This window comes from Trametes versicolor, assembly GCF_000271585.1.
Source record: "Trametes versicolor FP-101664 SS1 unplaced genomic scaffold TRAVEscaffold_12, whole genome shotgun sequence".
Classification (NCBI taxonomy): domain Eukaryota; kingdom Fungi; phylum Basidiomycota; class Agaricomycetes; order Polyporales; family Polyporaceae; genus Trametes; species Trametes versicolor.
In genome coordinates, this window is record NW_007360332.1 from 949,332 (window position 1) to 973,882 (window position 24,551).

The 24,551-nt window shown below is 56.5% G+C and overlaps 7 protein-coding genes across 7 annotated transcripts; 2 read left to right on the forward strand and 5 right to left on the reverse strand.

Moving 5' to 3' along the window:
• Positions 1-1,715: 1,715 nt before the first annotated feature.
• On the forward strand, positions 1,716-2,424 carry TRAVEDRAFT_52574 (uncharacterized protein; the record flags this gene model as incomplete). The annotated part of the gene is made up of 3 exons (XM_008045296.1): positions 1,716-1,889; positions 1,945-2,318; positions 2,382-2,424. 3 exons carry the CDS (start codon positions 1,716-1,718, stop codon positions 2,422-2,424), a joined length of 591 nt encoding a protein of 196 aa, XP_008043487.1.
• Positions 2,425-4,229: 1,805 nt separating this feature from the next.
• LiP9 (lignin peroxidase VLG1 precursor white-rot fungus) lies at positions 4,230-5,598 on the forward strand (the record flags this gene model as incomplete). Its single annotated transcript, XM_008045587.1, has 6 exons — positions 4,230-4,287; positions 4,337-4,538; positions 4,604-4,738; positions 4,798-5,344; positions 5,403-5,477; positions 5,530-5,598. 6 exons carry the CDS (start codon positions 4,230-4,232, stop codon positions 5,596-5,598), a joined length of 1,086 nt encoding a protein of 361 aa, XP_008043778.1.
• Positions 5,599-6,463: 865 nt separating this feature from the next.
• Positions 6,464-8,137, reverse strand: TRAVEDRAFT_174259 (uncharacterized protein; the record flags this gene model as incomplete). Its single annotated transcript, XM_008045588.1, has 3 exons — positions 7,609-8,137; positions 6,857-7,553; positions 6,464-6,667 (listed from the first exon to the last, which is right to left on the reverse strand). The coding sequence occupies exons 1-3, from the start codon at positions 8,100-8,102 to the stop codon at positions 6,464-6,466; spliced, it is 1,395 nt and encodes a 464-aa protein (XP_008043779.1). The 5' UTR covers positions 8,103-8,137.
• Positions 8,138-12,054: 3,917 nt separating this feature from the next.
• TRAVEDRAFT_74767 (uncharacterized protein) lies at positions 12,055-13,736 on the reverse strand (the record flags this gene model as incomplete). Its single annotated transcript, XM_008045589.1, has 7 exons — positions 12,055-12,225; positions 12,285-12,503; positions 12,559-13,209; positions 13,265-13,348; positions 13,403-13,474; positions 13,529-13,654; positions 13,725-13,736. 7 exons carry the CDS (start codon positions 13,734-13,736, stop codon positions 12,055-12,057), a joined length of 1,335 nt encoding a protein of 444 aa, XP_008043780.1.
• A 2,196-nt stretch (positions 13,737-15,932) lies between these two features.
• Positions 15,933-17,955, reverse strand: TRAVEDRAFT_74768 (uncharacterized protein). The gene is made up of 8 exons (XM_008045590.1): positions 17,836-17,955; positions 17,593-17,782; positions 17,443-17,539; positions 17,230-17,376; positions 17,102-17,173; positions 16,565-17,050; positions 16,298-16,513; positions 15,933-16,227 (listed from the first exon to the last, which is right to left on the reverse strand). The coding sequence occupies exons 3-8, from the start codon at positions 17,452-17,454 to the stop codon at positions 16,057-16,059; spliced, it is 1,104 nt and encodes a 367-aa protein (XP_008043781.1). The 5' UTR covers positions 17,455-17,539; positions 17,593-17,782; positions 17,836-17,955; the 3' UTR covers positions 15,933-16,056.
• Positions 17,956-21,377: 3,422 nt separating this feature from the next.
• TRAVEDRAFT_31604 (vacuolar protein sorting-associated protein 26) lies at positions 21,378-22,768 on the reverse strand. Its single transcript, XM_008045199.1, has 8 exons — positions 22,607-22,768; positions 22,465-22,537; positions 22,253-22,409; positions 22,034-22,198; positions 21,804-21,979; positions 21,601-21,743; positions 21,522-21,548; positions 21,378-21,466 (listed from the first exon to the last, which is right to left on the reverse strand). Exons 1-8 carry the CDS (start codon positions 22,751-22,753, stop codon positions 21,461-21,463), a joined length of 894 nt encoding a protein of 297 aa, XP_008043390.1. The 5' UTR covers positions 22,754-22,768; the 3' UTR covers positions 21,378-21,460.
• A 1,092-nt stretch (positions 22,769-23,860) lies between these two features.
• On the reverse strand, positions 23,861-24,483 carry TRAVEDRAFT_52580 (uncharacterized protein; the record flags this gene model as incomplete). The annotated part of the gene is made up of 4 exons (XM_008045297.1): positions 23,861-23,954; positions 24,019-24,195; positions 24,249-24,375; positions 24,429-24,483. The coding sequence occupies 4 exons, from the start codon at positions 24,481-24,483 to the stop codon at positions 23,861-23,863; spliced, it is 453 nt and encodes a 150-aa protein (XP_008043488.1).
• Positions 24,484-24,551: the final 68 nt, after the last annotated feature.

Consider the following 24,551-nt stretch of genomic DNA (forward strand, 5'->3'; position numbering starts at 1 on the left):
AACATCATGGACGGAAAGGAGGAGGTGCAGACCAACCTTGGCGCCGGCGTTCATGTATACACAAGCTTGACCTAGTACCACCACCACCACCTTCTTTGCTGTCGGGCCCATTCCCATGTGTACAGACTTTCCGTGCTCTATATCTAATGGCTTTCTTCCCTCTGCCTGCAACCTCCCTGCGCCAGCGCGTGAGGCCACCATATCCGACCAACTTCGTTGCGAGATCCAGTCTCTCACACGTTCACTCTCGGGGTGCAAGACCCATGTTGCGAAGTCCACCAAGCTGCGCTCAGGGGATTCTCAAATACTCGAGATCTTCCAGAGCATATCCAAGGTGCTCACTATAGGTGATGGCGCTGCCAAGTCTACCGCCGTGACTGGCAACCTAGAGACGGACCGCGTCGTTCTTTTGGTGTGCAGTCGCGATGAAATGCATACTGCTGCAGATGGGTCTGTTCCCGGCCCAGCCCTCTTGAAGATTCCCCCCCAGCAAGCACGCGAGGCGGTCGCACTGTTGTCGCACTGGGACGAGGAGGCAGTCGTACCGTGAGTTCTCGATTGTCATACCGTGCAACGCACCCAGATGAAGCGCAATCGTCATTTCACCTCCCTGCCGCACACAGCGCCTGTGTTGATTTTCGGACTCACCTTCGGGACATTGTAACCCTTCTACACTATCTCATTCGACAGCCATTCCGTTCTCCTACCACATCCAGACATTTTATGACATTCATCATGCGTCGTGTGTATACCCAAGTCGGGGCACAAATCGCCCTTGCGTTCAATGTCTGGGGTTATCATCCCACGGTACTTCTCCGCCGCGCTCTGACTTCGCAGAAAATGCGGGGTTTTACTCCATCCACCATAACCCTTACCCTTACCGACTCATCTGCGGCATCATCTCTCACGGCACATCTAAAACGCCATAACCTTGACCCATGCTCGGAGGACAGCACTGATTATCTTGTCACTCCCGACAACGCTTACGCTTGGGCTTCCGTCATAGACGAGATATGCGAGCCGCTGCACAACCTCGTTGAGCAAGACTCTCCAGGTAGTCATCGGCACCGCGTCAAACCTACACCCACGCAGCCAGAGGCGTTCACGACGATACTTATCGCCTTGGAGGTCCTCCGCATACTAGTGGACTCATCGCTGATCGAGGCTCTCTGTGCCTACGTGCCTCGTGGAATTGGCTACGAAAGTCGCCAGCGTGAGCGACAGGAGCAGTGGAGTGAGTAACTCTTTCGCGAAATTTAGGAATGATATCCTCAACCACGACTGACAATATCATCTAGAGGCAAGATTTGCTAGGCCTGTAGCGGGTGGGTCTGACATGCGCTCGCAAGTATGCACCATACTAACGCCACGTCAACGTGGAGATCCTTGGGCTGCAAATTCTATTTCCAGCGAGGGAGATCGCTCTGGAGTACTCGACCCTGATGGTTAGTCTTCATGCCACACGTGCGACTCCAAAGTTCAAATGAGAGCGTTTGTGACTCCGTATCACAGCTGTGTTGCCGCAGGAAATGTACGAAGATACGGCGCAACACATTCAACGGTACCTCCGCACTCTCACAGATTTCTCGCGCGCTGCCCAGGTCATACTTGATTTCCGAGTCCCACCGCAGTGTCAAACTCTCGATGTCTACTATCTGCACAACGCCTTCAAGTCGTCCTTGACCCCTGCGTCGCGACCGGCCGCAAATGCCAACATGTTCCTCTCGAAGTGCCTGCCCAGCCACTCCGGGGAGAGGGATGCTAGCTTGGTTTCACAAGAAAACGATTCGGTACACTCGGAGGCGGCTCTGATGGCGCTAGCACATTCCGTATATCTTGGGGAAGATGGGGTGCTCCAGCGTGTTGTGCATAGGGAGGGCCTGTTGCCCGTAAGTCGCAGCCCACCACATGAAGTGTGCATATGTGTTGATGTAGATGTGGCAGTTTTCCGCACAGATGCTCATCGGAACCAACCGCCCGAGCTGCGCGTGCTGTGCCGCCTTTGCACGTCACCTCTCCAGTCCTGTGAAGCCCACCCCGAGGACACGCGGGGATGAGTCGAGCGGCGCATCCTACATTTTGCCGGCAACGCATTCGACCGTCTCCCCTTGGTCGAGCCCGCCCTTCGGCGCCCCTCTAGGCGTGTTGGAGGAAATTCAGCGCGATTTGTGCTCGGCGCTTCGCGTGGTAGCGAATACGCATGATTCGGGGCTCCTCACGGCGCGGTACCGTGCACTCGCTGAGGGACCGCGTGAGCCGCCAAGACCTCAGCTATGGGAGTCGGAGGAATCGGACGACAAGTTTGGGGTCGCAGTCGCGTACGTTGCCGCCCTTCTTCACCCTGGTGCTAGGGGATGCCGACTGATACCTCTCGGACCTAGCTTACACAAGATGGGTCGTATGGGGTTCGACGACGAACTTTGACGGTGAGCCATGTGCTCGAGTAACGAAGGGGCGGTGGTGAGAGGATTCCATTTGCCTGTTCCTCTGTGCTGTTTTGCCAAGAGTATTCCTTGGGACGCTCGACTCCGACTCGAGGGATGCGTTCCCGCCATTCTCAGTATGGTGGGAAAATCCGAGTTTTGTCACGTTTGCGAGGCGTTTGAGCCTCGTCATGGCGGCCCGCGAGGAGTGTTTGCCGCAACAGTGCCGCCGGTTTCCCATACACACGCTATTCGTGCCTCGAACCTTGGGAAGTCACAATTAAATGTCAAGCATGCGCCAGGCACAGGTGGACGAGGGTTCGTTTCTTGCTCTTCTCGCATCGCTTTGGGGCCGGGGTAGCTGATTGGAAAATACCAGCGCTGGCGTAGCTCAACTATCGAGTCAAATTGATCGTCAGGGTTAAGCTCTGAATCGGATGGCGGCGATGCAAAATACGCACTTTGAACATTCAATGTTCGCCCGCGGATGCCGATCCGACCTGGAGGATATGTCAAACAAACAACGCAGATCTCCCACTTGTTCACAGCAGAAAAATGCCTGAGCAAATTTTGCGCACAACTGTATGCCCTCGAGCGCCGCAAGTGTCCACGCTTTAGAAATGGTGGGAGCGGTACCGGCCCTCCAGCCCTCGCCAAGACGGAAGAAATATAGGGTGAGTGTTCTGCATGCCGCAGATTAGCGCCAAACTCAACTCCAATGGATCCCACCTGTGCCGCGCAGAACATGGGTCCACCGAGTGGTCTATGTATGTAGCGATGGCCCTCGGCGCGGGCGTGCATCTCGGGCTCACTCTGCGTCCTGTGACGGACGGCAAGACTGAGCTTGTTGCGGCTCACGTCCGTCTCTGGACAGCTTGGACAAGTCCTGCATATAAGAACCGAGTCGCCTTCTGCACCTGCCCTCCGAATGCTTGCGCGCTGAACACAGCCTGCCCGTCTGCTCAATGCCTCATGTCTTCTGCGCCGGCCAAGTGTTCACAGACGGGTTAGCCGGTCGGCTCATGCTACCAATTTGCTGGGTTTTACTGCCTCGATTTCTTCTTCACGAAGAATAGAAGTTCGGGGATGGGACTCCACGATACCGCTGACAGATCTTTGTTGAACTTCCAGCGATAGCGCCCACATCCTTGGTCTGTCGACACCACGCCCGCCGTCCCTGCCTATGTGAACGACGCTAGGATCCATGCGGCAACGCTTTCGTCCGAGCACCGCAGGACTTGCTCGTAGGGGCACTGCGACGAAATGGACTCGTTTGGACCGCCGCCAAGAATTATTAAACTGTCGCCGGGTTCGCCAGAAGGTCCGTCACTTAATTCTGAGAAAATGACTGAGAAATTCCCGACGATGGCTGATATTGCCTTCCTCCATTATTCTCAGTGAGTTACGGCAATGGTCCATGCCGGAACACACGAGCGAGTGAGCTTCCGGCGTATGGTAGCATCCTCGCGCTCGTCGAAGCGTCACTATTGGACGCATGATGGACGAGGCGCGACACACCGACGTGTCGGACGCTCCCGCGGGTGCGCTGCACATGGTCGGCCCCGCTCGTGTTCCTCGGGGTGGACAAAATACTTGCGTTGCGATTGGTCCGAGGCGCGGTTGCAACAGAGGACGGCTCCCAATCCATTGTGGCGGTCGTCCTCGGTTCCTTGAGGAGGGAGCCGGGATGAGCCCCGACATCGAGAGGGCCAGGAAATATAAAAGGTGGACGAAACGGCGCAGAACCTTCAGAGCACTCCAGCGTACTCCTCTCCCCTCTCTTCCACCTCCCTCGGCACCGGCAACATGGTTTCCAAGTTCTTCACCTCCCTCGTCTCCCTCGCTGCTGTCCTGGGTGCTAACGGTACGTGGACGTTGTTTAAATCGTAGTCGCCTAGCTGATTCTGTTATAGCTTCCCTGACGCGCCGTGTTGCGTGCCCCGACGGCAGGCACACCGCTACCAACGCGGCTTGCTGCGCTCTCTTCCCTCTCCGGGACGATCTCCAGGCCAACCTCTTCGACGGCGGCAAGTGCAACGCTGAGGCGCACGAGTCTCTCCGCTTGACGTTCCACGACGCCATCGCCATCTCGCCGGCCCTGGAGGCGCAGGGCAAGTTCGGGTTAGTGGCATACGCAATGCATTGCAGATCATCATTACTCACTAGACTACGCATTACAGCGGTGGAGGTGCCGACGGCTCCATCACGATCTTTTCGCACATCGAGACGGGCTTCCACCCCAACATCGGTCTCGACGAGGTTGTCGAGAAGCAGCGGCCTTTCCTCCAGCGCCACAACATCGGTGTTGCTGACTTGTGAGTTGCACAGCACGCCCCAGGGTTTTCACGGGCTCCCGCTCATGCTTCGTTCACAGCATTCAATTCGCCGGTGCCCTCGGTGCGTCCAACTGCGCAGGTGCTCCCCAGCTCAGCGCCTTCGTCGGCCGCAAGGACGCGACTCGCCCCGCCCCCGACGGTCTCGTCCCGGAGCCGTTCCACACGCCCGACCAGATCTTCGCCCGCATCGCCGACGCGTCCTCGGGCGAGTTCGACGAGATCCTGACCGTCTGGCTGCTCACCGCGCACACGATCGCCGCCGCCAACGACGTCGACCCGACCGTGCCCGGCTCGCCGTTCGACTCCACCCCCGAGATCTTCGACTCGCAGTTCTTCCTCGAGACGCAGCTCAAGGGCACCGCCTTCACCGGGCGCGGCCCCGTCCAGGGCGAGGTCACGTCCCCGCTGCGCGGCGAGTTCCGCCTGCAGTCCGACTTCGCGATCGCGCGCGACCAGCGCACCGCGTGCGAGTGGCAGTCGTTCGTCAACAACCAGACTAAGGTCCAGCAGATGTTCCAGTTCGTCTTCCACGACCTCTCCATCCTCGGCCAGAACATCGACGACCTCGTTGACTGCACGGAAGTGGTGAGTATATAGCTCTTGTCAGAAGATGCTCGATGATCTGACCTGTTCTCGCCCGCAGATCCCGATCCCCAGGCCCCTCACCACCAGGACCCACTTCCCCGCCGGCATGACCCACCGCGACATCGAGCAGGCTGTGAGTCATTCATTTCCATTTAGACACTTGCCGTGCTCACACATCCTATCAGTGCTTGGAGACCCCCTTCCCCACCCTCCCCACCGACCCCGGACCCCGCACCGGCGTCGCCCCCGTGTAAGTCTCCTCCAGCCCACAGCCGAAACAATCTGACCGCTCCCCCAGCATCCCCAAGCGGGTCTAGGTAAACGGAGCAGCAACGCTCTCCCCGGCACATGGCTATCGGCGATCCAGGATCCAGAATCTGGCAGCTCTCGTTTTAAGGCTTCGGAACTAGATGTGCGCTTCACGGGCTCTTACGGCCCTTATGTGTTTTAGCCTCCTTTGTGTCCCCCGGTGTACCTCGCGTGCGAGGCTGTGTATCATTGTATGATCTAGGGTTGTGTACTACGTTCGGTGTTTTACTACGTTCGGTGTTGAATGCATTCGGTAAATTGCCGTTGCTCACTCACGCGCGCGCTCGGGGACCCACCGGCGACACGAAAGCACTTCCCTGTATGTGCGGCTCAGGCACCCTCGGCGGGGTCCCGAAGTTGTTCCTCCAACCACAATACTCGGGGGTGGGTACCGCCAAGCTTGCGCGATCTTGGCACGTATTTCCGCAAACGTTTACGGGCACAGTCTTCACACAGATCGGAGGCACCGACGGGTGTGGGGGTAAGTGTGCATATGTGTGCATAGCATTCATAGGGCATAGAAATGCGGTACTGGTACAGCGTCTAGCTAGTGCTACAACAACGAACGCGAAGAGAATAAGTTACGTCAAAGCCGCGCGCGCACTACCTGCACGCGCAACGCCGGGGTCTCGCAGACCCAACACCTCCAGCTTCGAATAAGAATCGGACCCTGGATCTACTGATGCAAATATAGGAACGTGGGGAGCGGGGGATGAGGATAGGGATGGGGAGTGGAACGGACAATGATGAGAGCGGGCGAGAGTTGAGGATGGAGGAAAGGAAGACGCAAGCAGACCAGCAGCCGCGCGTTCACGAGAAGTGGTTCGAGATCTCGCGCCGGTGCTGCGACGCTATGCACAGCGCGATGAACGCGCCCGTGAAGAACCCCGTGAGCAGCGCAGACGCCGTGCGCGCGTAGTACTCGCGCGGCGACTCGCCCTCCGCGGGCGCGCCGAACACCATGCGCGCCATCGAGGATGACAGCGAAGGCGCTAGCGCGTTCTTCTCCTCCGACTCGGGGAGAGGCGCCTCGACTTCGGGCTTGGGAGCGGGCTGAACGATGATGGGCTCCGGAGCTGCCACTTCGGCGACGGGGGTAGCGACCTCGGCGACGGGGAGGAAGACGTCTGGTGTCGGCGTCGGGGCGGGCGTCGGCAGGATCTCGGTGACCTTCACCTTCGCCCTTTCGTCCTCGATCGGGACGATCCCAAACACCGGATCGCGGTCCGCCTTCGCCTCCTCCTCGTCCGCAACAGATGCCGTGGACGACACAGGTGGGGTCGAGAGCACGCCGTTGAAGCGCACGCTCCCACGGATCTGGTACGAGCGCGCGAGGTGCTCAAGCCCGCCGACGATGTCCTGCATGCGCGTCGCGTCCGCGAGCGCCTGTGTGCGGCGCGCCTCGCGCGCCTCTTCGCCGACGACATGCACGAGGCAGCGCACGAGGTCGCGCAGCTCGGGGTGCTCGCGCACCCACCAGAGCCCTGGCCAGCGCGAAACGCTGAGTGCGAGCTCGTTCGCGGTCGCGGTGCACGTGGTGAAGTCGTCCGTCGCGAGGCGGTGGAACCATGGACGCAGGAGCGCGATCGCGAGGCGAACGGCCCCTACGGAAGTGTCGCGCGTGCGGCGGTCCGCGGGGAGGCGTAGGAAGCGGTCGGACATATCCTGGCAGAAGGCCTTGTAGGTGTGTTTCTTGCGGTCGTATGCCCACGCGACGCGGGAGACCGGGGTGTCCTTGAGTAATGAAGGCTCCGGGTTGAGCATATACGAAGGGAGCTTGGGGAGGACGTGTATGAGTGGAACGGAGGCGAGCACCGCGGTGCCCGGAATATAGCCGTACACGAGGACGTCCTGCGCCTCGAGGCCGTATCGGTACCACTTCCAGTGGTCCGCGTGGCGGCTGTGGGGATTTTCGTTGTAGGTGAGATGGTATCAGTTGAGAAGAGCGCACGTACTCTTTAGGTGCACCCTCTCTCAATAGCTCGACGGCGGTTACTGCACGGCCGACCAATGCCTTTGCATCGATCACAGCGATCTCGACTGAGTGCTTCATACCGTGGTGGTAACGGCGGGTGGCTTCCCAGATAGCCCAGGCAAAGCTGAATGATGTCGAAACGAATGGAGAGGCGGCCCTCGTGGTCCAGTCCATATGCCGTGCTACGTCGGCATACGTATAAGTTGACGGCGCTCGGTAGGGCGAGACAGCAGACGCCCGGAAAGCGGACCCGGAGACGTTGTCAGCGAACGTCGGACCCACAAAGTATGGCTCGGTGTTGTCGTAGAAAGGTGAAGGTTCCTTCGGGGTGTGGACGCGGAAGAGGAATGGGTTGCTCTCGATAAGCTGCTCGAAGCTGACCTCCGCTCCGAAGCCGTATTGAGGCAAGGCGTGGCGCTCCTGCGCGGACATCTCGGCGGGGCTGCGGGGGCTCTCGAAGTCGCCGACACCCATGGCGGGAAAGTCAAAGAGGGAGAAGGGAAAAGGACGAGGGGATGGTATCGCAGATGGTGGAACGGATCGCCCGCCATCTGTGCGATAGGTGTCTTATAAGAGGGAAGGGGAACTGCACGGTGCCCGGAGAACATGCCTTTGCAATGTTGCGGAACGCGCGGATCGACACGCGCCTGCAATGAGGCCTGGTTTCCGCCCGGACGCTCACCGGCTCGAGGCTCGAGTGCCTCGCGCCACACCGCAATTGGGCAACGTGAGAGTGCGGAAAGCTCGAGAAGGCCGATGTGAGGGCGAGAAGGCCACCGAAATGAAATCCCGTGCTCGAAGGCATCCGTTCCGCTCCTCCGAGGGTGCATCCCCCGCCACAGATCTTGCATGTCTCCAAGACTGCGCAGGTGGCCTATCCTGGGAAGCAGAATTCTGAGACTTCCACGACCTGGTCAGACGCTGCCTCGCGCTAGGCAAATGCGAACTCAAGAACTTGGATGTTCCCCTCGATGACTCGACGTGCCTAGTATCTCCTCGCGTCTGACTCTTGACATCATCTTCAACGTGATTCCTCAGGTCATGTAGAAGCGCGTGTGGTGTTCCCTGGAGTCGTGGATAATGCTCGTGGTTATGGTGGTGGTATAAATATTAATGAGAGGAGCTACACCATGCGTGCACCGTACACGAGGGAAAAGACCGGCGCGGGATTTGAAAGTAGGCACGCCATGGAGTGTTCAGGGTCTGCAGAAGGTACAGCTAGGACCCCGACACAGCCTCAGTGATTGGCGCGAGCGCTCGGCACAACTTTGCCACTTGGAACAGACTCAAGCGATACTACTACCCACTCGCATCCTCAGGCAAGAGCATAAACCGCTGTCCTGGAACTCCTACGAAGGAACTCATCTGAAGAAACACATCCTATAAGGATGCTTGATGGGGATGCCCTGGTCGGTGCAACGGTAGAAGTTGATGCATCGGTTCACAGCCGCTCCTTTTGTATGAACTTCTGCATGCACTGCGGCTGCGTAGCAGTTCATGGCCGCCCATAAAACTTGGAGCCTATACGCATGCAGTGGCGCGTTCATACCGGCTGACCGACCCTTCAGGTTTGCTCATATCCTTGAGAGACCGAGTAGCAAGGCACACGGTCCGCCGGTACCCCGGTCATGTTCATGAGGTACGTCAGCGACTCGAAGTTTGAGCCGCGTTGATCCACTCAACTCTATAGACAGTGTCACCCTGATAGCTGTGCTACAACAGGGCTCTTCTATGAGCGCGATCGCTTTGAAGGAGAGCTCCATGGCCTACGTTACAGGCATAATCGGAGGGAATGCGTTTTACACGCCCCACTGCTGACGAACTGGGACGTACTGACTACATAGGTGTGCATCCGATTCCCCTATTCGTGTACACGCTTACGTTCTTTTCAAAGCTGCACAGTAATTGTGGCAATACATGCGAACTACTGTGTCGTCCCGGGATCTACTGCTTCGATGTCTCAGCGAACGCGGACTCACCACCTATCGCGTCGCCATTCCGGAGGACGTGTCGACCACAGCCTTTGTGAGCTTCCGCCTGCACATGCACATTGGTATTCCTGAGCTTGTCTATCTAAGAGATCCCCAGCGGGAGAAGCGTACTGCGAGAGTGCATCAAAGGCGCGTCAAGAGTAGGAGAACTCGGAGCCGCATAGTAGAGCACGCACGGAAGGGAACGGTAACGACGACGAAGACACTAGGGCGCGCGATTGCCGAAAACATACGCAGTACGTCGTCTGCGTCGCGAATGTGTAAACTCGTTATTCTCGTTCTAAGACCCATTCGATATAGCGGCTGCCTCACCTGGCGGGCAGCACATGGTCTGATATGCTCCAGAGTCGCTGCGAATTACCATTGTGTGGTAGGTGATCGTTACTTTCATCTTACCCAGCCAATCTGCAAGTCTAATCTTCTTTGCATGATAAACCAGGGACGTGCCTCGTAAGGTCAATGTGCACTGTACCTTCGTTCGGCGCAGCCTCTTCCCGGTACCGCTTCACGCGTTGACGACTAATATCACTTGACGGGCCGAATGGTATGTGACTTGAACCTATCCAGGACGTCATATTTACAAAAGTCGACTCGCCGACAACACGACAAGTGCTTCACCAAACCGGGATGATGGTACAGAGCGACAGCACGCCGGCTGCTATCGGTAACAGGGGGTGGGCTCCCAGGGGCAACGCGCTCGTAGTCCTTGCGACGGGACTCCTCAGTGCATTTCACCACTTCCGGCTCTCACTGCGGATATCGCTGTGTTCTGGGACGGATGCTCTCACGGCAACCGGAAGGGCTTCGCTATAACACCTTGGCGACGTTCTTGGCCCTCTGTTTTACCTCACTGCGTAAACTAGGGCGGAGCGCACTCCTTCAAACCATTTAAGGCTACATATGCCTACAACGATGGAAGTGGGAATCGGAGGCCCGACATGCATACATGCCGCGCCGGTGCCACCCCGAGCAGTTGATCCCGCGGACGTCGCGCTAGAACATCATGGTCGTCCACAGCGCCCGCAATGCTTGGGATTGAATGCCCACAAAGCGATTGGAAGAACCTCTACCTGTAGTCCCCTCGCCGTGGTAAACTCGCACACAATTGATAATGCCGCTGAAAACCCGTTTCTGATGCACTCAAATTTCTCTTCGTTTAGGTCGCGTGAGCAAACCTGGGACCAGATTCCGTCCCAGGTCCCTGAGCAAAACATCTCTGATGCGCTAGCTTGTGCGCTTCACGATCTCGGCCTTGCCGCGACACTCTTTACGCTCGCGCTCACGCTTAGGAGAGGCTGGCTATGCCCCCGCCCCGCGTTACAGCCGCACCTAGGCCGACGTCGACTGCGATAGTGCGATGTGCCTGCTGGCTTACCTGATGAACAAGGTGAGGTCGACTATATGCGCCGGATTCGAGTCGATGGTAATCAGGCTGTAAGCTCAATTTTGTACAGGTGCCTTACAAAGAAACAGCTGATCACCGTCAATACGGGAAAGCGGAACCTGCGGAACCTGCTGCACAAATGAACGGCAGTGGTTCATTTACCGAGAACTCGTCCATAAGGAAGCAAGCACAAGTTTTAAGTTATAGATGATGTCGACATCCAGTGCAAACGCAATGCTTAAGTTGGAGGACCAACACCTGCCAGTCGACCCGATGACCGTTTGGTCTTCCGAGTCCCTCCTAGGCCACAAACACCACCGCCGGCCCGTCCTGCCAGCCCCAGTACCCCTCAATACTGTCGGGAAACATCCGTATTCTGCCTCTCAGTCTCATTAGTATGTTGCCAGTCGCGTCGATTGTGCCGAACCTCGCGCTGCGCCTGTAGAGCGCGCGAGGCCCGCGATATAAAATATTCGCGCGCCCCACACTCCACGCTCCATAGGGGCTAGTTCAGTGCGGGGAGTGTTGTGTATGTGTAGTAGTACAAGCAATTCTGCGTTCGACTCCTAGTCGTATGTCGGTAAACGACGTCTGACCACCGCCGGGTCCCAGGGGGGGCGACGCATTCGGAAATTGGTAATGATGTAGCTGCGAGCTTCTCTAATTGTGTATTATTTTTATGTTGTTCGTCGTCCGCGAGTCCCGCGAGACGCACGCCTTGAAGGCGGTGAAGGTTCACATCGGAGATGGAGCTCAACGACGACCCCTTCGATGGAGCGATGGAGACTATGCCGCATAGGAGATGATGCCAGAACATTACGAATACCACACACGTACATTTGGATAATGCTATGAATGGTATCGAGCGAGTACATCAAGGCTACAAACTACATGTGCCAAATGGTGGCCTACTTATACACGTACGGGCGGGAAGTATTGTACAAGCTGAGATCACGGAGACACGACTACTGGGTATTCACCCACTGCGAGGCGACAACGCATGCTATACGGAAGAAAGCCAATATCCGAGGGGATGGAAAGCAGAACGAATCTAGGAATGATAGGCTGTCTTGGAGTAGATATGGCGAAATTCAGGAAGAATGTCGAGTGTAGGTTGGACGGCGGCGGGCTGGGGTCTGAAAAGCGCGATGATACGTAGGTGGCAGAAGTCGACTTTGACATCACGGAAAGTTAATGGGACGTCCTCGGCCTCCAGCTTCGCCTGAGAGTTCACAATTAGAAGAGAGCCAATCGACCATTATCAATGAAGGGGCCACCTACCAGGTACTCTTGCAGCTCCTGCACGGCGAAGACAACCAGAGCGATACGCACGAGGGGTTTCGACCTGGGGTCCTCGCGCGACTCCGTCTCACTGTCCCCGTGAACGATTCGCGCTGCCTGGAGGAATGGGTTGGGGGGTTGACGAGTAGTACAAACGTATTCGTTTATCTGCTTCGGGTTAGTCAGTTGCCACGCTAGCTGTCGGCGGTGATCGATGCACTGGCGTCGTGTAAGCCTCTTTGCTTGTATGTACTAGAATTTGAAGCGTGCTCACCACGTAGCGGACGGTGAATTTTTGACCTATCCTACCGAGTGTTCCAGCATCCTCGGGGAAGCCGGGGCCCAAAGGGTCTTCCAAGGCACGAGCGAGGCGCTCTGGATCGGCAGCATCCGATACAGCGACGTTTACGTCCATGAACTGCGAAGGTAGTAGTGTCTGGTCTGAACGAGCCTTTTTCCCTGCGTACACAAGCTGGGGAATGAACCACGAGTCCTCAAAGCAGGGAACGAACCATGGTGGCTGCACATGGATTGGGAAAAGGTCCCGCACTCGGGGAGGGCCTTCACGTCCGGCCGGTTGATCGTTGACGGCGTGCGATCCTTCACTGGGTGCAGCGGGTAGACTGTCAACGTGCCGCAGATCTTCGTGTACGTAGTAGGTTGCATCGCGTTCCTGAGGGGACTGCGCAGGTAGACCGTGTGCGACGTCGAGGTTGTGAGACGCCGCAGGATTGTAGAATGACTCCGAGTCTTGCTCCCCTGAAAAGGGCGTATCTTCTAGTCGGTCGTAGGCGACGTTGACGGGCTGGAGTACCGGCATCGCACAAGGAGGAGCGTGTTCCCCGTAGGGTATCGCGAGGGGAGCGGAAACGAGTGTCTCGAATAAGTCTTCATCTGGAAATGGGCGGAAGTCGTCATCTTGAGCCTGGAGTACTAGTATTCACAATTCATGCCCCCGCTCGACAGATATGAGATATTACCTCTGAATAATTGTAAGTCGCGTCGCATAAACTAGACCCGTCTTGGAGGATTCGCGAAAGATGAATTTGTTGGCTACCGTCCGTCTGAAGATACGGTTAGGACGAGCACTACCATGAATCGCTTACTAGACTACTCACTTCCTGCTGTCCCTCGGGGAAGTCATGCTGGCTGTATGACATACATCCTGTCGCATGAATATCATATGCGTACTATAGAGGGAGTAGTGAGCATAGAGCTACATGTGTGAATTGCCGCTGCCTTACGTTGTCGTCCGCGAGACCTGAAAACCCTAGGCCGCGCCCCTCGGAGCCCGCAGGATCGAGGTATACACTGTTCCAGTCCTGCGGTCCTCCGTCTGATTCCAGTGCCGAGTAGCTGTGGACAGGTGGCTATGATAAAAGACGAAGGGGATAAGAGGTCAGATTGCATAGCCTGATGTGAATATGCATGGTGGAGCACCTGGGGATACATGGTCGTGTACGGATGTGCTGGGGCAGTGGAGAGGCGTAGTTCCGTGAAGGTGAGCGCAGTATATGTTCTGTACTACCTCCAGGCCTTGAGCTCGCCCCCACAGCGCAGCCAGTTCTTTCGGTGATCTACATGTATCTGGATACTTCAGTGACTGCGTGTGCAAAGATAAGATGCTCAACTATTAATTGGATGGGAGCGAGTCGCCGCGCCCAACTGACACAACTTATCCAATGCCACTGGAATGTCCCGGATGTGCTTCTTGTCGAGCGACGAGAGCAGTGGGCAAGGGGAATTCCAACACTTGCATGTGTTTGGTGATGCACCAATCTAGCTGGCGGTAACTAAAAAAACATCAGCTCCTGGGTCCAGCTGTTGTGTACGAGGAGTCAGAGTGCGCGAGAGTATTTTTTATTCATGCCGGAGGGTCGTGTACGGGCTTCGTCTGTTGTTCGAGGACCAGGTTTGCGGCAGTATAGGTAGTGTTCGGTGGTGGAGACAGATGGGATAACTTGAACGGATGCGGAGGGGTGATTAATATCCATACCATGTATCCAGATACAATTTACTGACGTGAAGCCGGAGATGAGGGGCACGCACTTCCGTGAACTTTAGAATCAGCCGCACAAACCGCAACGGAGCGGTCGGGCGCGGTATGCCCGGGTCGCCTATCCGATTGACACTTCTCTTCGAGTGTCCTAGATAAGAAGTTCAGTGAGGTCATTCACCTGCAGATACCACCTTCTTAGGATATGATGTAGGCATTCGCGCGCGCGAACAACGTAGCGGAAGTATATCGCGAGTACGTGCGTCGAGCCCAGCGCCTCCGAGTCGCTGCCTTGCCCGACTCAGACACCGCGGCTCAGCGCTCATTCGTTAGAGCTGTCCCGCGTGGGATGCTGAAGTATAAGCCCCGCAGTATCCTGTAGTCCAAGAGGAAGACGCTCACAGGTCACCCGACCGACCGAACCGGACCCTCCCGACGCAGCAGATGGCCGAATTGCAGCAGCTACTCCAGCCTTGTTTCCGGCCCTTCCTGCTCCGTATTTCACTATTTCAGCACATGCAATTGATGCATCTTCGCGTATGCGAGTAGGTATTTTCAATGACTGTGTTAAGGTGGCGGAAGAGCCGGGTTCGAGAGCGGATATGCATCCGAGTCTGCGCGCATCCGCAATCGCGAAGTATTAGCAGACTGCGAGAAAAAAATCGCCTAGCGTTTTAGGACAGGAACGAGCATGATCTGTGCACATACCGATATGCTTTTCGTACGAAACAAGCCTCGTCCTCAAGCTATCTGGCGGCCTCCACCGCGCGCACCCGAACGAAACAAGGAGAGTTGCTAGACTGGTTCAGGTTCTTGCACCCGAGATCGGACTCAGACTCGGACTCGGACTGTTCGCAGTTTCGATCAGTAGTCTGGTCTTTCCCGAGATATTCTTGACATAGCGTAGAGACTAGAAGATATAGGCATTGCGACGACCAGAGTGCGTGGTCTTCCGCAAAAATTGGGGAGGGGGGGGGGTTCATACGTTCAAGCTCAGCCCACGCGACTGAGATAAACGATAGGCGCTTTCGCAGCCACGGACTTTAGCGGAGTCCCAAACACTATCACTGCGCCGGGCCCGGCATCATTCTCGTGCACTATAAGTCAAATGCCGCTCCGCGAGTCTCCAGCTGCCTTGGCCGTGGTGGGGCTGTGCCGCTCTAGCCATTCTACTGCGCCCACATACTACACCATCTCCTTGATACCGTGTCCTTCACGCCATTTATTCGAGACACAAATGATATGCCTTATCACCCAGTATCTGAAATACACGCGGAAGCCACTGCGCGCTTTACACAGCGGCGTGCATGAATATCTATCGAAATAATTGCGGCAAACGCGCGCTCCGGCGCTGAACTGCTCGGAGAACCGCGCCCAGATCTCCCGACGGTCTCCTGAGTCCTCGGAACTGGGGTCGCGCACGAGTGAGGCGTGGTCACGGTGGCAGCTGGAAGCGCGACGCCCAAAGGTGATCATGGGTACGAGCATGAGCGACTTTCGTGCCGAGCCCGTGCCCACGGCGCTATAGGTGCCGATCGATTATCGCGCGCGTTGCGCAATGCGCTCAAGACGATGGTGGAAAGTCCGGAGAATCGCTCGTAGAGATCCATACATATAGTAGTCGGACCAGGCGTACGCATATGCTCGAAAATGCCAGTGTAAGAATTACACATGATACAGATCTGTCAAGAAATACGACGTAGAATAGAATATACATAGACTGGCCAGCAGATCCTGCAGCAAGACGAACCTACAACGCCGAGAAGCAGAACAGTTTTAGAGGACTCCCGCGATGCGAGAGTACAGATAGCGATATCCAGAAATAATCTCGAGTACGGGCTGGACGGTGGCCGTTGTCGGTCTGTCGATCCTGACGATCCGCAAGTGATTGAAGTCGACTGGGATGCCGCGAAAGGTCAATGGAGAGTCTCCGGCCTCTAGCTTCACCTGAGAGCCAGCGGCGAGAAGAAAAAATGAGCTGAACGGCCGCGTATGAAAGTATGAAGAGACCACACACCATGAAGTCCTGCAGCTCCCGCGCAACGATTTCAACCAGCGCGATACGCATGAGGGGTTTCGACTTGAAGTCCTCGCGTGACGTCTCAATCGCTCCATGGAGGCGCTGCGCTGCCTTGACGAATGGGTCGCAGGACTGGCGTTTAGTAGAAGCGTACTCGTTTATCTGCCTCGGGTATGGGTTCTGCCATACGACCCCTCGGTTGCAATCGATGAACTGTCGCTATGTAAGTCCCGCATGCGTATTCCAGGACCAGATAGCGCTCACCTTGTAGCGAACGGTCAGTTTCTGGCGTTTCCTATCTGGCGCTCCGGCTTCGCCCGGGAATCCGGGACTCAGAGGGTCTACCAAGCACAACGCGAGCCGCTCTGGATCGAGAGCCTGCAACACCGCAACATCGACGTGCATGGATCGCAGAGGCGCTGGAGCCGAATACCCCTTTGTCCCAGCGTACACCTCCTGGGGAATGACCCACTGCTGATGATCGGTCGCGCGGGATGGTTGTGGTAGAAGAATGGCGTTCGAACACTGCGCGGAAGGTTCGCTTTGTGACTCCCCTTGATGGCTAGAAATTTGGGAGCCCTTGCTGTACAGGGCGGGTAGATGATCGGTGCGCGCATAGGCATGCACGCCATATGTCGTGTTGTGCTCGTGGGGCATGATCGACGCCGGTGGTGTCGCGATACCAAGGTTGTGAGACCCCACACGATCGTATACTGAGTCTTGCATCAATGGGACGGGGGTATCATCCGCCTAGTACGGTTAGGACGATGACTACCATGAATCGCTGAATGACCCACTCACTTCCTGCGGCCCTCCGATGAGGTAAGGCCGGTTGCATGACATGCCTCCCATCGCATATACATCTTCTGCGTACTGCGGCGAAAGAATAGTGAGCAAAGAGCGACATGGGTAGATTAAACCTGCGTTACGTCGTCGTTCGCAAGGCCTACAAACCCGTCCTTTCTAGGGTCCGTATAATAGACAGAATTATCCGACCAGTACTTGAGTGTTCCCCCCAGTCTCGTGGCAGTGGGTCCTGACGGGAGAACGGGTACCGAGTAGCTGTGGGTATATTGCTATGATGAAAGATGGAAGGGGAAGCGGTCAGGTCGTGTAGTCTGTGGATATGCAGGGTAGCGCACCTCGGGGTGCATGACTGTGCACGGATGAGCTGGGGTAGCGGAGAGGTGTGGTTTCGGGGAGGTGCGTTGTATATGTCCTCTCGCGAGGAAAATAGCACTGTGTGCCGCCGCTAAGCCTTGCGGTCACCCCCACAGCACAGTAGCTCGCACCTGTGTCCCGCCCGCGTTCATGAAGCGACGCGATATGCACGAGTATCAATCGAAAGAGAGCGAGTCGCACCCTTTTACGACCCGAGATATCTAACGCCACTGGACATCTCGTGTTGGCTTCATGTTTCTCAGGGAGGGAAGGCGGGCAAGATGATATCCCGAGCACCCATGAGTCTCTTGGTGTGCCAAACTAGAACATAGTAAGCACATAGATATTCGCTCATGGCTCTGGGGCGAACGTACGAAGGGTCAGATCTCAATGTGATGTCAGACGACAAGGCTGATGGCGGTAGCGTCTGATCATGAAGATGAGATAAGTTGACCGAGGCGGAGTGACCCTAGATATCTATTCCACATAATCAGGCAGCAGCAGCAGATATCTGGGAGAAGCAAGGCGGGATACGAGGGCACGCTGGACTGAAGTCGAGAGCCCGGAAATGAAACTTCGCCTCACCCCAATCAGCTACTACGGCCCGACGCATCGGCCCGGCGCATCGGACTTCTTCGGAAGTGTCCGCTCTCTCGCGCGACCACGACCAAGCTCTTCAGGAAAGGCGTAAATTGGTCTCTGCATGAACGAGAGAACAAGTCGTCACCTGTGTATCCTGCAATACGACGCGGCGTGTGCCAGCTCTGAACTTCCTGTAGCGGCACAACCTACATTCAATTTCGCGACTTTGTCCGGGACGAACTCATCGCGATCGGCTACTTACTTACTCGAGCTTCCGGCTCAGCAGCGAGAAACGGAGTGATAATGTAAAGCCAATTTTCGCGAGCCGAAGGTATAATGGTACGGCGATTTACGACAGTACGAACGCCGGGGTCCCGTTGATCGTGCTGTTCACTGGCACAGCAGACACTAAGGACGGGCGGCCCGTACTGCCCTGGATGTTATACCCGATCTAGGAAGGACCATTTAGTGACGGCGTTCATCCACGAGGGTAGTACAATCGCGGCGAGTCAAGATGGAGAGGATTTCCAACAGGAACAACATTATGCACTATATCTCCGCGATGGCTCATGTTGCTCATGCTCACATACCCTGCCGTAGATGTATTCACGAAAGTAGTGAGAAGGGTGGAGGTGGTCGTAGTTGCCAGACGCGTCTGTGAGTAAGCATAGGTGTGTAACGTAGCAGAGAAGCTAACCCGAAGCTTCAGTTTACTTACCCTGTCGTCGAAGCCGCCAGATGTCAAGTGGGTGCACTCCGGCGCCCCCGCATTAAGGGGTCCAGGGTACTAGTTGGTGCTCTCAAGGTTCAATCATGCAAACTATCACGGGCCGCAGCCGCATGGTCATACTAGGCCACACCCTTAAACACAGACAACGTCGGCACATGCACTATAAAATCGTCACTCGCCTTCAAAATATGGCTCTCAACTCGCTAGGACACGGGCAGATACATGAGCAAATATCATTGGATGGGTAAGCCGGGGCCATTGCATTTGAATCAATCCCATTCGCAGTGCATTATTCGGCACAACGATTACAGCAATTAATTAGTACAACAAATCAGCCTCATATCCCAAGAGAGCGCAGACCCGCCGTGAAGAACGAAGAGTGGCGGGCCGTGAACGGTACAGTACGATAATTTAGTGGTACATTGTTCCTTCCGGCGTTTACTTTTGTGTCTTCGTGGCCTTCGATAGCCTTTTCGCCTTCCGCCAGCCCTCGTCCCCGGGGATCATCTCCGGGCCCGTTTCTTGCCGCCACTACGTTCTTTCTTCCCCGTGCCGCACGTCTCGATGTGCCGCTCGCACGACGACTTCCGCCACGGCATCTTCTGGTAACCGCATCGGGGGCAGCGATAGCACACGCCGATGTGCTTGTTCAGCATGTGCCGCCCAAGGCTATCCGTCGACATCGTCTTCGGGCCCTTCCGGCCTATCGGGCACTGCGGGCACACTGCACTCTTGCACTCTTTGGCGTTGTGGCACGCGCTGTCGGTGCACACCTGCTTGTGGTGCGCGACTTTGAAGTGGCTCCGCCACGCGCTGTCCTCCTGGGTCAGGATGTGGTCGCAACCGGACATCGTGCAGTCCAGCGCGGTGGGAACGACGAGGATCGGTTCCGGGAACGTAGGTGTGGGCGAGCGGGATGTGCGGGAGGGCGCGGGAGATGGGGAGTGCGCGCACTTGGACTTCTTGGGTCGTGCGGGGTACATCTCGGCGTCGGGAGCCCGCTGACGCTTGCATGAACGCGGGACACTCGACTTGATTGTGGCTTCAGGCCTGCGCGCAGAAGAGACGGCGTCATTTAGGAGCGGCAGACAGGTTATGAGGCGAGCGTGGACGTACTGGAAGACCGTCTGGTCCACGACCGACACCGTTTCGTCCTCGTGCATAGGCTGCCCGATACTTGCGAACAGCGCATCCCATGGGCCAAAATCGAGTTGCTCAGCTTGCACTGCTCCTCCAACATACTCGGAGGCCAGCTGATCAGCTACCGGTGCTGCCTGGGCCGGGAGGGCAGACGGCATGGGAACTGCTGCCTCCTGGGTCCGCCCAGGAACGTCCGCAAATTGCTCCAGCCCCCTGTCATCCCAGAGCAGAGACGGCACGGGTGGATCCACGTCGCAAGTGTCTGCGGGGTTCACGAATGGGTACGGGAACTTGAAGGGGCCCGCACTGTCCTGGCCGAAAGAGGTCACGTGGTCAGGACCCGCCCAGCCCCTGCCCGTGCCCGACGCGAAAGGCAATCGCGATGTGGACGCGTTTGACGCGCCGAGGTTGTAGAAGAACGCATCCCTCGCCGCCTGGGATGGGAATAACGCGTCGTTGGGCGCGTTATGCGACGCGTTTGACGCGTCGGGCATTGAGTGGCCCTGGGTGCTCGGCGCGTAGAGGCCGCCGAACGCGGCGTCGAACGCCTCTGTCGACGTGCAAGACGAGAGGTGCGGGTAGAAGGGTGAAGGGTATGGTGCGTCGGGTGTGTCGGGCGCGCTGAGCGCGAAGTCGTTCAAGGAGTTGAACCCATCGCTGCCGGTGTCCCAGCCCGCCATGCCGGTCCACTGGCGTACCGGGAAGTCGTCATTCTCGGGCGGAGGCGCATTGAGCTCGTCGACGCTGGACAGAATGCGAGTTCAGCTGCCAGGGCAGGGACGTCTACAGGTTTGGATGCATTTACTTTGGTAGACCCTGGTACGGCGCGAACGGCGAGGGCGCGGCAAAGGTGTAGGCAAAGCACGGGTCCATTGCTTATACACGAGTGCACTGAGATGAGGTGTGTGTATGAGAGGAGTGGCGTGTCGAGTCGGTCTGGGGAGACTACGGGAGAAGCGACGCGGGGAGGGGAGAGGGATGAGGAGGAGCGGGCCTATCGAGCGCGCCAAATATACGTTTACCGGCCTTTGTTGCAAACAACCTATCCTCATTAGGAAGTATGTAGAACGAAGTCCGCCAAAAGCGGCTGCGCCGCCGCTTGGTCCTCACCCACATGCCGCCGCCCGATGCATTGATGGGAGTTTTCCACCGTCCTGTGCTCTATGTCGCTGCTCGGAGTGCAATAGCCTGGTGCGCATGAGCTATACGGTGCGAATGAGGGTGATTTCGACATACTAATGGGCGGAGGGGCCGCGGGCACACACCAGAGGGGTGGAAGAGGATGGGGCTATTGCCCTATCGAAGCCCAGCGCCGGCGTCTATACTGGTCCAAACAATGCCGCCGCGAGGCCGCCACGAGGCGGCGGGCGAATAAAGAAAGTATACCGAGCCTGCGGCACCCGAGCCCGCGGGGAGCTGTAGAGGCCACAGTGATGCACTGCCCGTTCCAAATACCATGAGTAAGCAAGGTGGCCACGCAGAGTGAGAGCGCGATAATAAGATAGATCCAGGAAATAAACAACAGGTATAGTAGTACAAAGTCCGCGTTAGTTCTGCAAGGGGCACCGGTCAGCTACTGAGAATGCACGATGAACCGAAAGAACTCACTTCTGGTATCCGGAAGATCGTGATTTCCTGCAATTTCTGTTGAGATCTGCGATGCCGCAAAATTGAACGGAATACTCACCTGCTGCTTGAAATACCGTCGGTTCTCCTCATCGATGAGGACGAGGTTGAGGTAGTACCGCGTGCTGAACTTCTTGTTCACGTCCCGGAAGGTTGGTGTGAGGTCGAAGCCGCCCAAGAACAACCGTATTGGGATAGTCTCCCCTGGAATAGCATACGGTCTGTTAGTCGTCACACATGATACGGACAGTATTAACGACGTACCTCGTACGGGCGCGCCGTCCATGATTTCGAACTTGGTGATCGTCTCTGACTCGTTATACTGGTTCGGGGGTGCACCCGTCGTTTCGCGACGAATAATGGACAGCTCCATATGCTTGATCTTGATGCGCACGAGCAAGAAGTAGATCTTGCCGACTATGACGTCTTTCAAGTGGTATCTGCAACATGGCGTTTAGCAAGAAGCGCATGAACCGGTGATGCGGGTCGCATACTTGGACTTGTTATACTCGAACTCGATGTGCAAGCAGTCTTCGATACCGACCTCCATCTTGATCGAGTTGTTGCTGTCTGGAGGCATGCGGTACGAGTGCACCCAAATGTCCTTGTCCTTCGTAACATCGGCTATTCTTCGCGAGATAGTCACCTTGATGAAGTACCTGGATTCACGGCTGTTAGCACTGTGAACGTGTTCTGAATGGAGTATGACGCACCTGAGCTTGACGTTGATGCCCTGGTAACTCTCGTACTGCTTCTCCACGTTCTTGAACTGGAAGTCAAACGTTTGAGCCTGTCGCATCTCTCCCGGTGCAGCAAGTTCTTGTGATAGCGACAGGAATTCATGGTGGTGGCCTCGGTCGTAGAAGAGCTCTGAAAGCGGCCCTTTCTCAGAAGGGCAGTCTGGGGTTGCGACGCGCGCACGCACCGATACTGCCGATGAACTCGACCTTGATACCTTCGTGCGCTAGTTTCTTTCCATCCCGAACACGCACGGTTATCTACACATGCCATATACAGCCCTGGTCAATTGGTTCTTTCGTAAAATAAAGCTAGAGGATGGAACATACCTGGCCGGTGACAGACTCCCCATCGTAGTATACAGGGCAGGATATGGCCTTATCCTTTTCGCCCTTCGTCTCTACTATCTTCCTCTCCTCCTCACCTTCGAGCTTGACATCCACATCCACTGGAGACGCGAAGAAGTACGCAGCCATGATGATAGCAAGAGAGGAGTCGCGCAGTCCCCCACCGGCGCAGCGCGAGACGTCGCGCGCATATAGCGGATTTAGCGCTCAATCGGCAACTGCCGATCATGCAAACGTACTGGGAGACTTTGGCGCCAAATGTATACCCTCATCCTCCTCCCAGCTCCGACCGTCCGACGCACACAATTTTGTATATTTACAGCGGCATTCAAATGGATAGACCGACGCAAATTTATTGCGCTCATGGAGCTTGGAGCACCGGCGCTGGCGCCTGCCCCTTTGCAGGAGCCTCACCACGGCTCAGAGCAGGTAAGGAGTCTCCCAAACGTTTGAGAACTCATCCAAACAGCAGGCTATGTGCAGAAGATGAGTTCTAGTAGTAATCAAACCCGACTGAAGGCAATGGGCCCATCTGGAGGTGGCTATTACGCCCGAACCTGCGATACGGTTACCGGTGGTGGCGGAACGCGAGCGAGACGCTGCGAGACGGTGGTGCGTCTATCAATATGTATGCCGCTGTATTTGCGCTCTACCCACACGACCTGGCCTTAGAGAGGTGCGGCTGTACTGGGTGGGATTAACGGCCGGGATGCGCGAACGGGCAATCTCGCCGCGCTACACCCCATGCTTTCGCCAATCCCTTCGAAATTTCAGACGTATGTTCAAGCAACTGGGATGCAGCAGTGTAGAATTTTCAAAGGTACACGGAGGGCTAGCAGACAAGAAAGATGTACGTTTACATACGCCGTCCCACGCTGCGCTTCAGAGCTCATAAAATCACGCAGAACAACTTCACGCCCTCAGCTGAGCTCGTGGAAGTAAAAGTAATATAATCGAGTGTTCTCACAAGGATGCAGCTTGCGGGGGTCGTAGCCCAAGAAACCGGCAAGTATGATACCGCACGGTACGATCTCTCTGACAGTCGATGGCCGGCAGGTTCACGTTCAGAACGGTGGTCTCCAGCGATACCGTCTTGTGGAAAGAGGACATATTGTTCGTCAACCCGCAAGTGCGCACAAATATAAATCATACAATCAAACATCACAATATATACAACGCTCCAGTTTCGGTTATATCATGCTGTCACCGCAATATCCAACACGCTGATCGTGTTTCCTACTTGCAGTTGCTCACAACGCCGTTGCCGGAAGCCTGAGCAAGGGCGAGCTCGGCCAAAGCCACCTTGAGGGTCGCCCCGGATTCACCGTTCCTGTGTTTGTCACACAAATCTCTTCAACATCTGGCTGTCGCTAGAAGATGGACTCGACACTCACGTAGAAAGGCTCGTCAGCGCGTCGTGGGCAGCGGTCAGGTTGCCCTGAACCTCCTGGCGGGCCGAGGCGGGGGCAGTCTGGCCGGTCACCAGAGCCTTGGCGATGACCCCGATGGCACCCTGAGCCCCGGTGATGGCGCTCTCGGCCGACTGGACGCCCGCAGTGGCCGTGGTGTCACTATCGAGGTGTTGTCAGCGAATGAGCTGCAACACTTGTCGTAGAGGACTCACGAGGCCACCTGCTGGGACAGCGTCTTCAGCGTGCCTTGGGTGGCGGCGAGCGCGGCGACGATGCTCAGACGGTCGAGGTTGCACTGCAGGTCGCCGACCTGACGGGTGACGATCTCGCTGGCGGGCGCTGCACTTGCAGTTAGTCCGCTGTAGGATCCGACGCACGAGGGGCCGACATACCAGCGTGGACCATGGACCCGGCGAAGAAAGCGAGTGCAATTGCGAAGAAGCGCATGTTGATGGATACGAAGGAGAACTGGAACTGGAAAGTTTGAAGTGCGAAGACGAAGGGTCGAAGGACAG

What these genes read in the sequence shown, in the direction of transcription:
- TRAVEDRAFT_74768 (XM_008045590.1), bottom strand. An exon ending in TAGGCCTTGCGAACGACGAC is followed by an intron (nt 17,174 to 17,229) that starts GTAACGCAGGTT and finishes CTTTCGCCGCAG; the next exon opens with TACGCAGAAGATGTATATGC. An exon ending in TCATCGGAGGGCCGCAGGAA is followed by an intron (nt 17,051 to 17,101) that starts GTGAGTGGGTCA and finishes TAACCGTACTAG; the next exon opens with GCGGATGATACCCCCGTCCC.
- TRAVEDRAFT_31604 (XM_008045199.1), bottom strand. Translation starts at nt 22,753, where the DNA reads ATGGCTGCGTACTTCTTCGCGTCTCCAGTGGATGTGGATGTCAAGCTC. An exon ending in GGGAGTCTGTCACCGGCCAG is followed by an intron (nt 22,538 to 22,606) that starts GTATGTTCCATC and finishes TGGCATGTGTAG; the next exon opens with ATAACCGTGCGTGTTCGGGA. An exon ending in CGAGTTCATCGGCAGTATCG is followed by an intron (nt 22,410 to 22,464) that starts GTGCGTGCGCGC and finishes GGCCGCTTTCAG; the next exon opens with AGCTCTTCTACGACCGAGGC.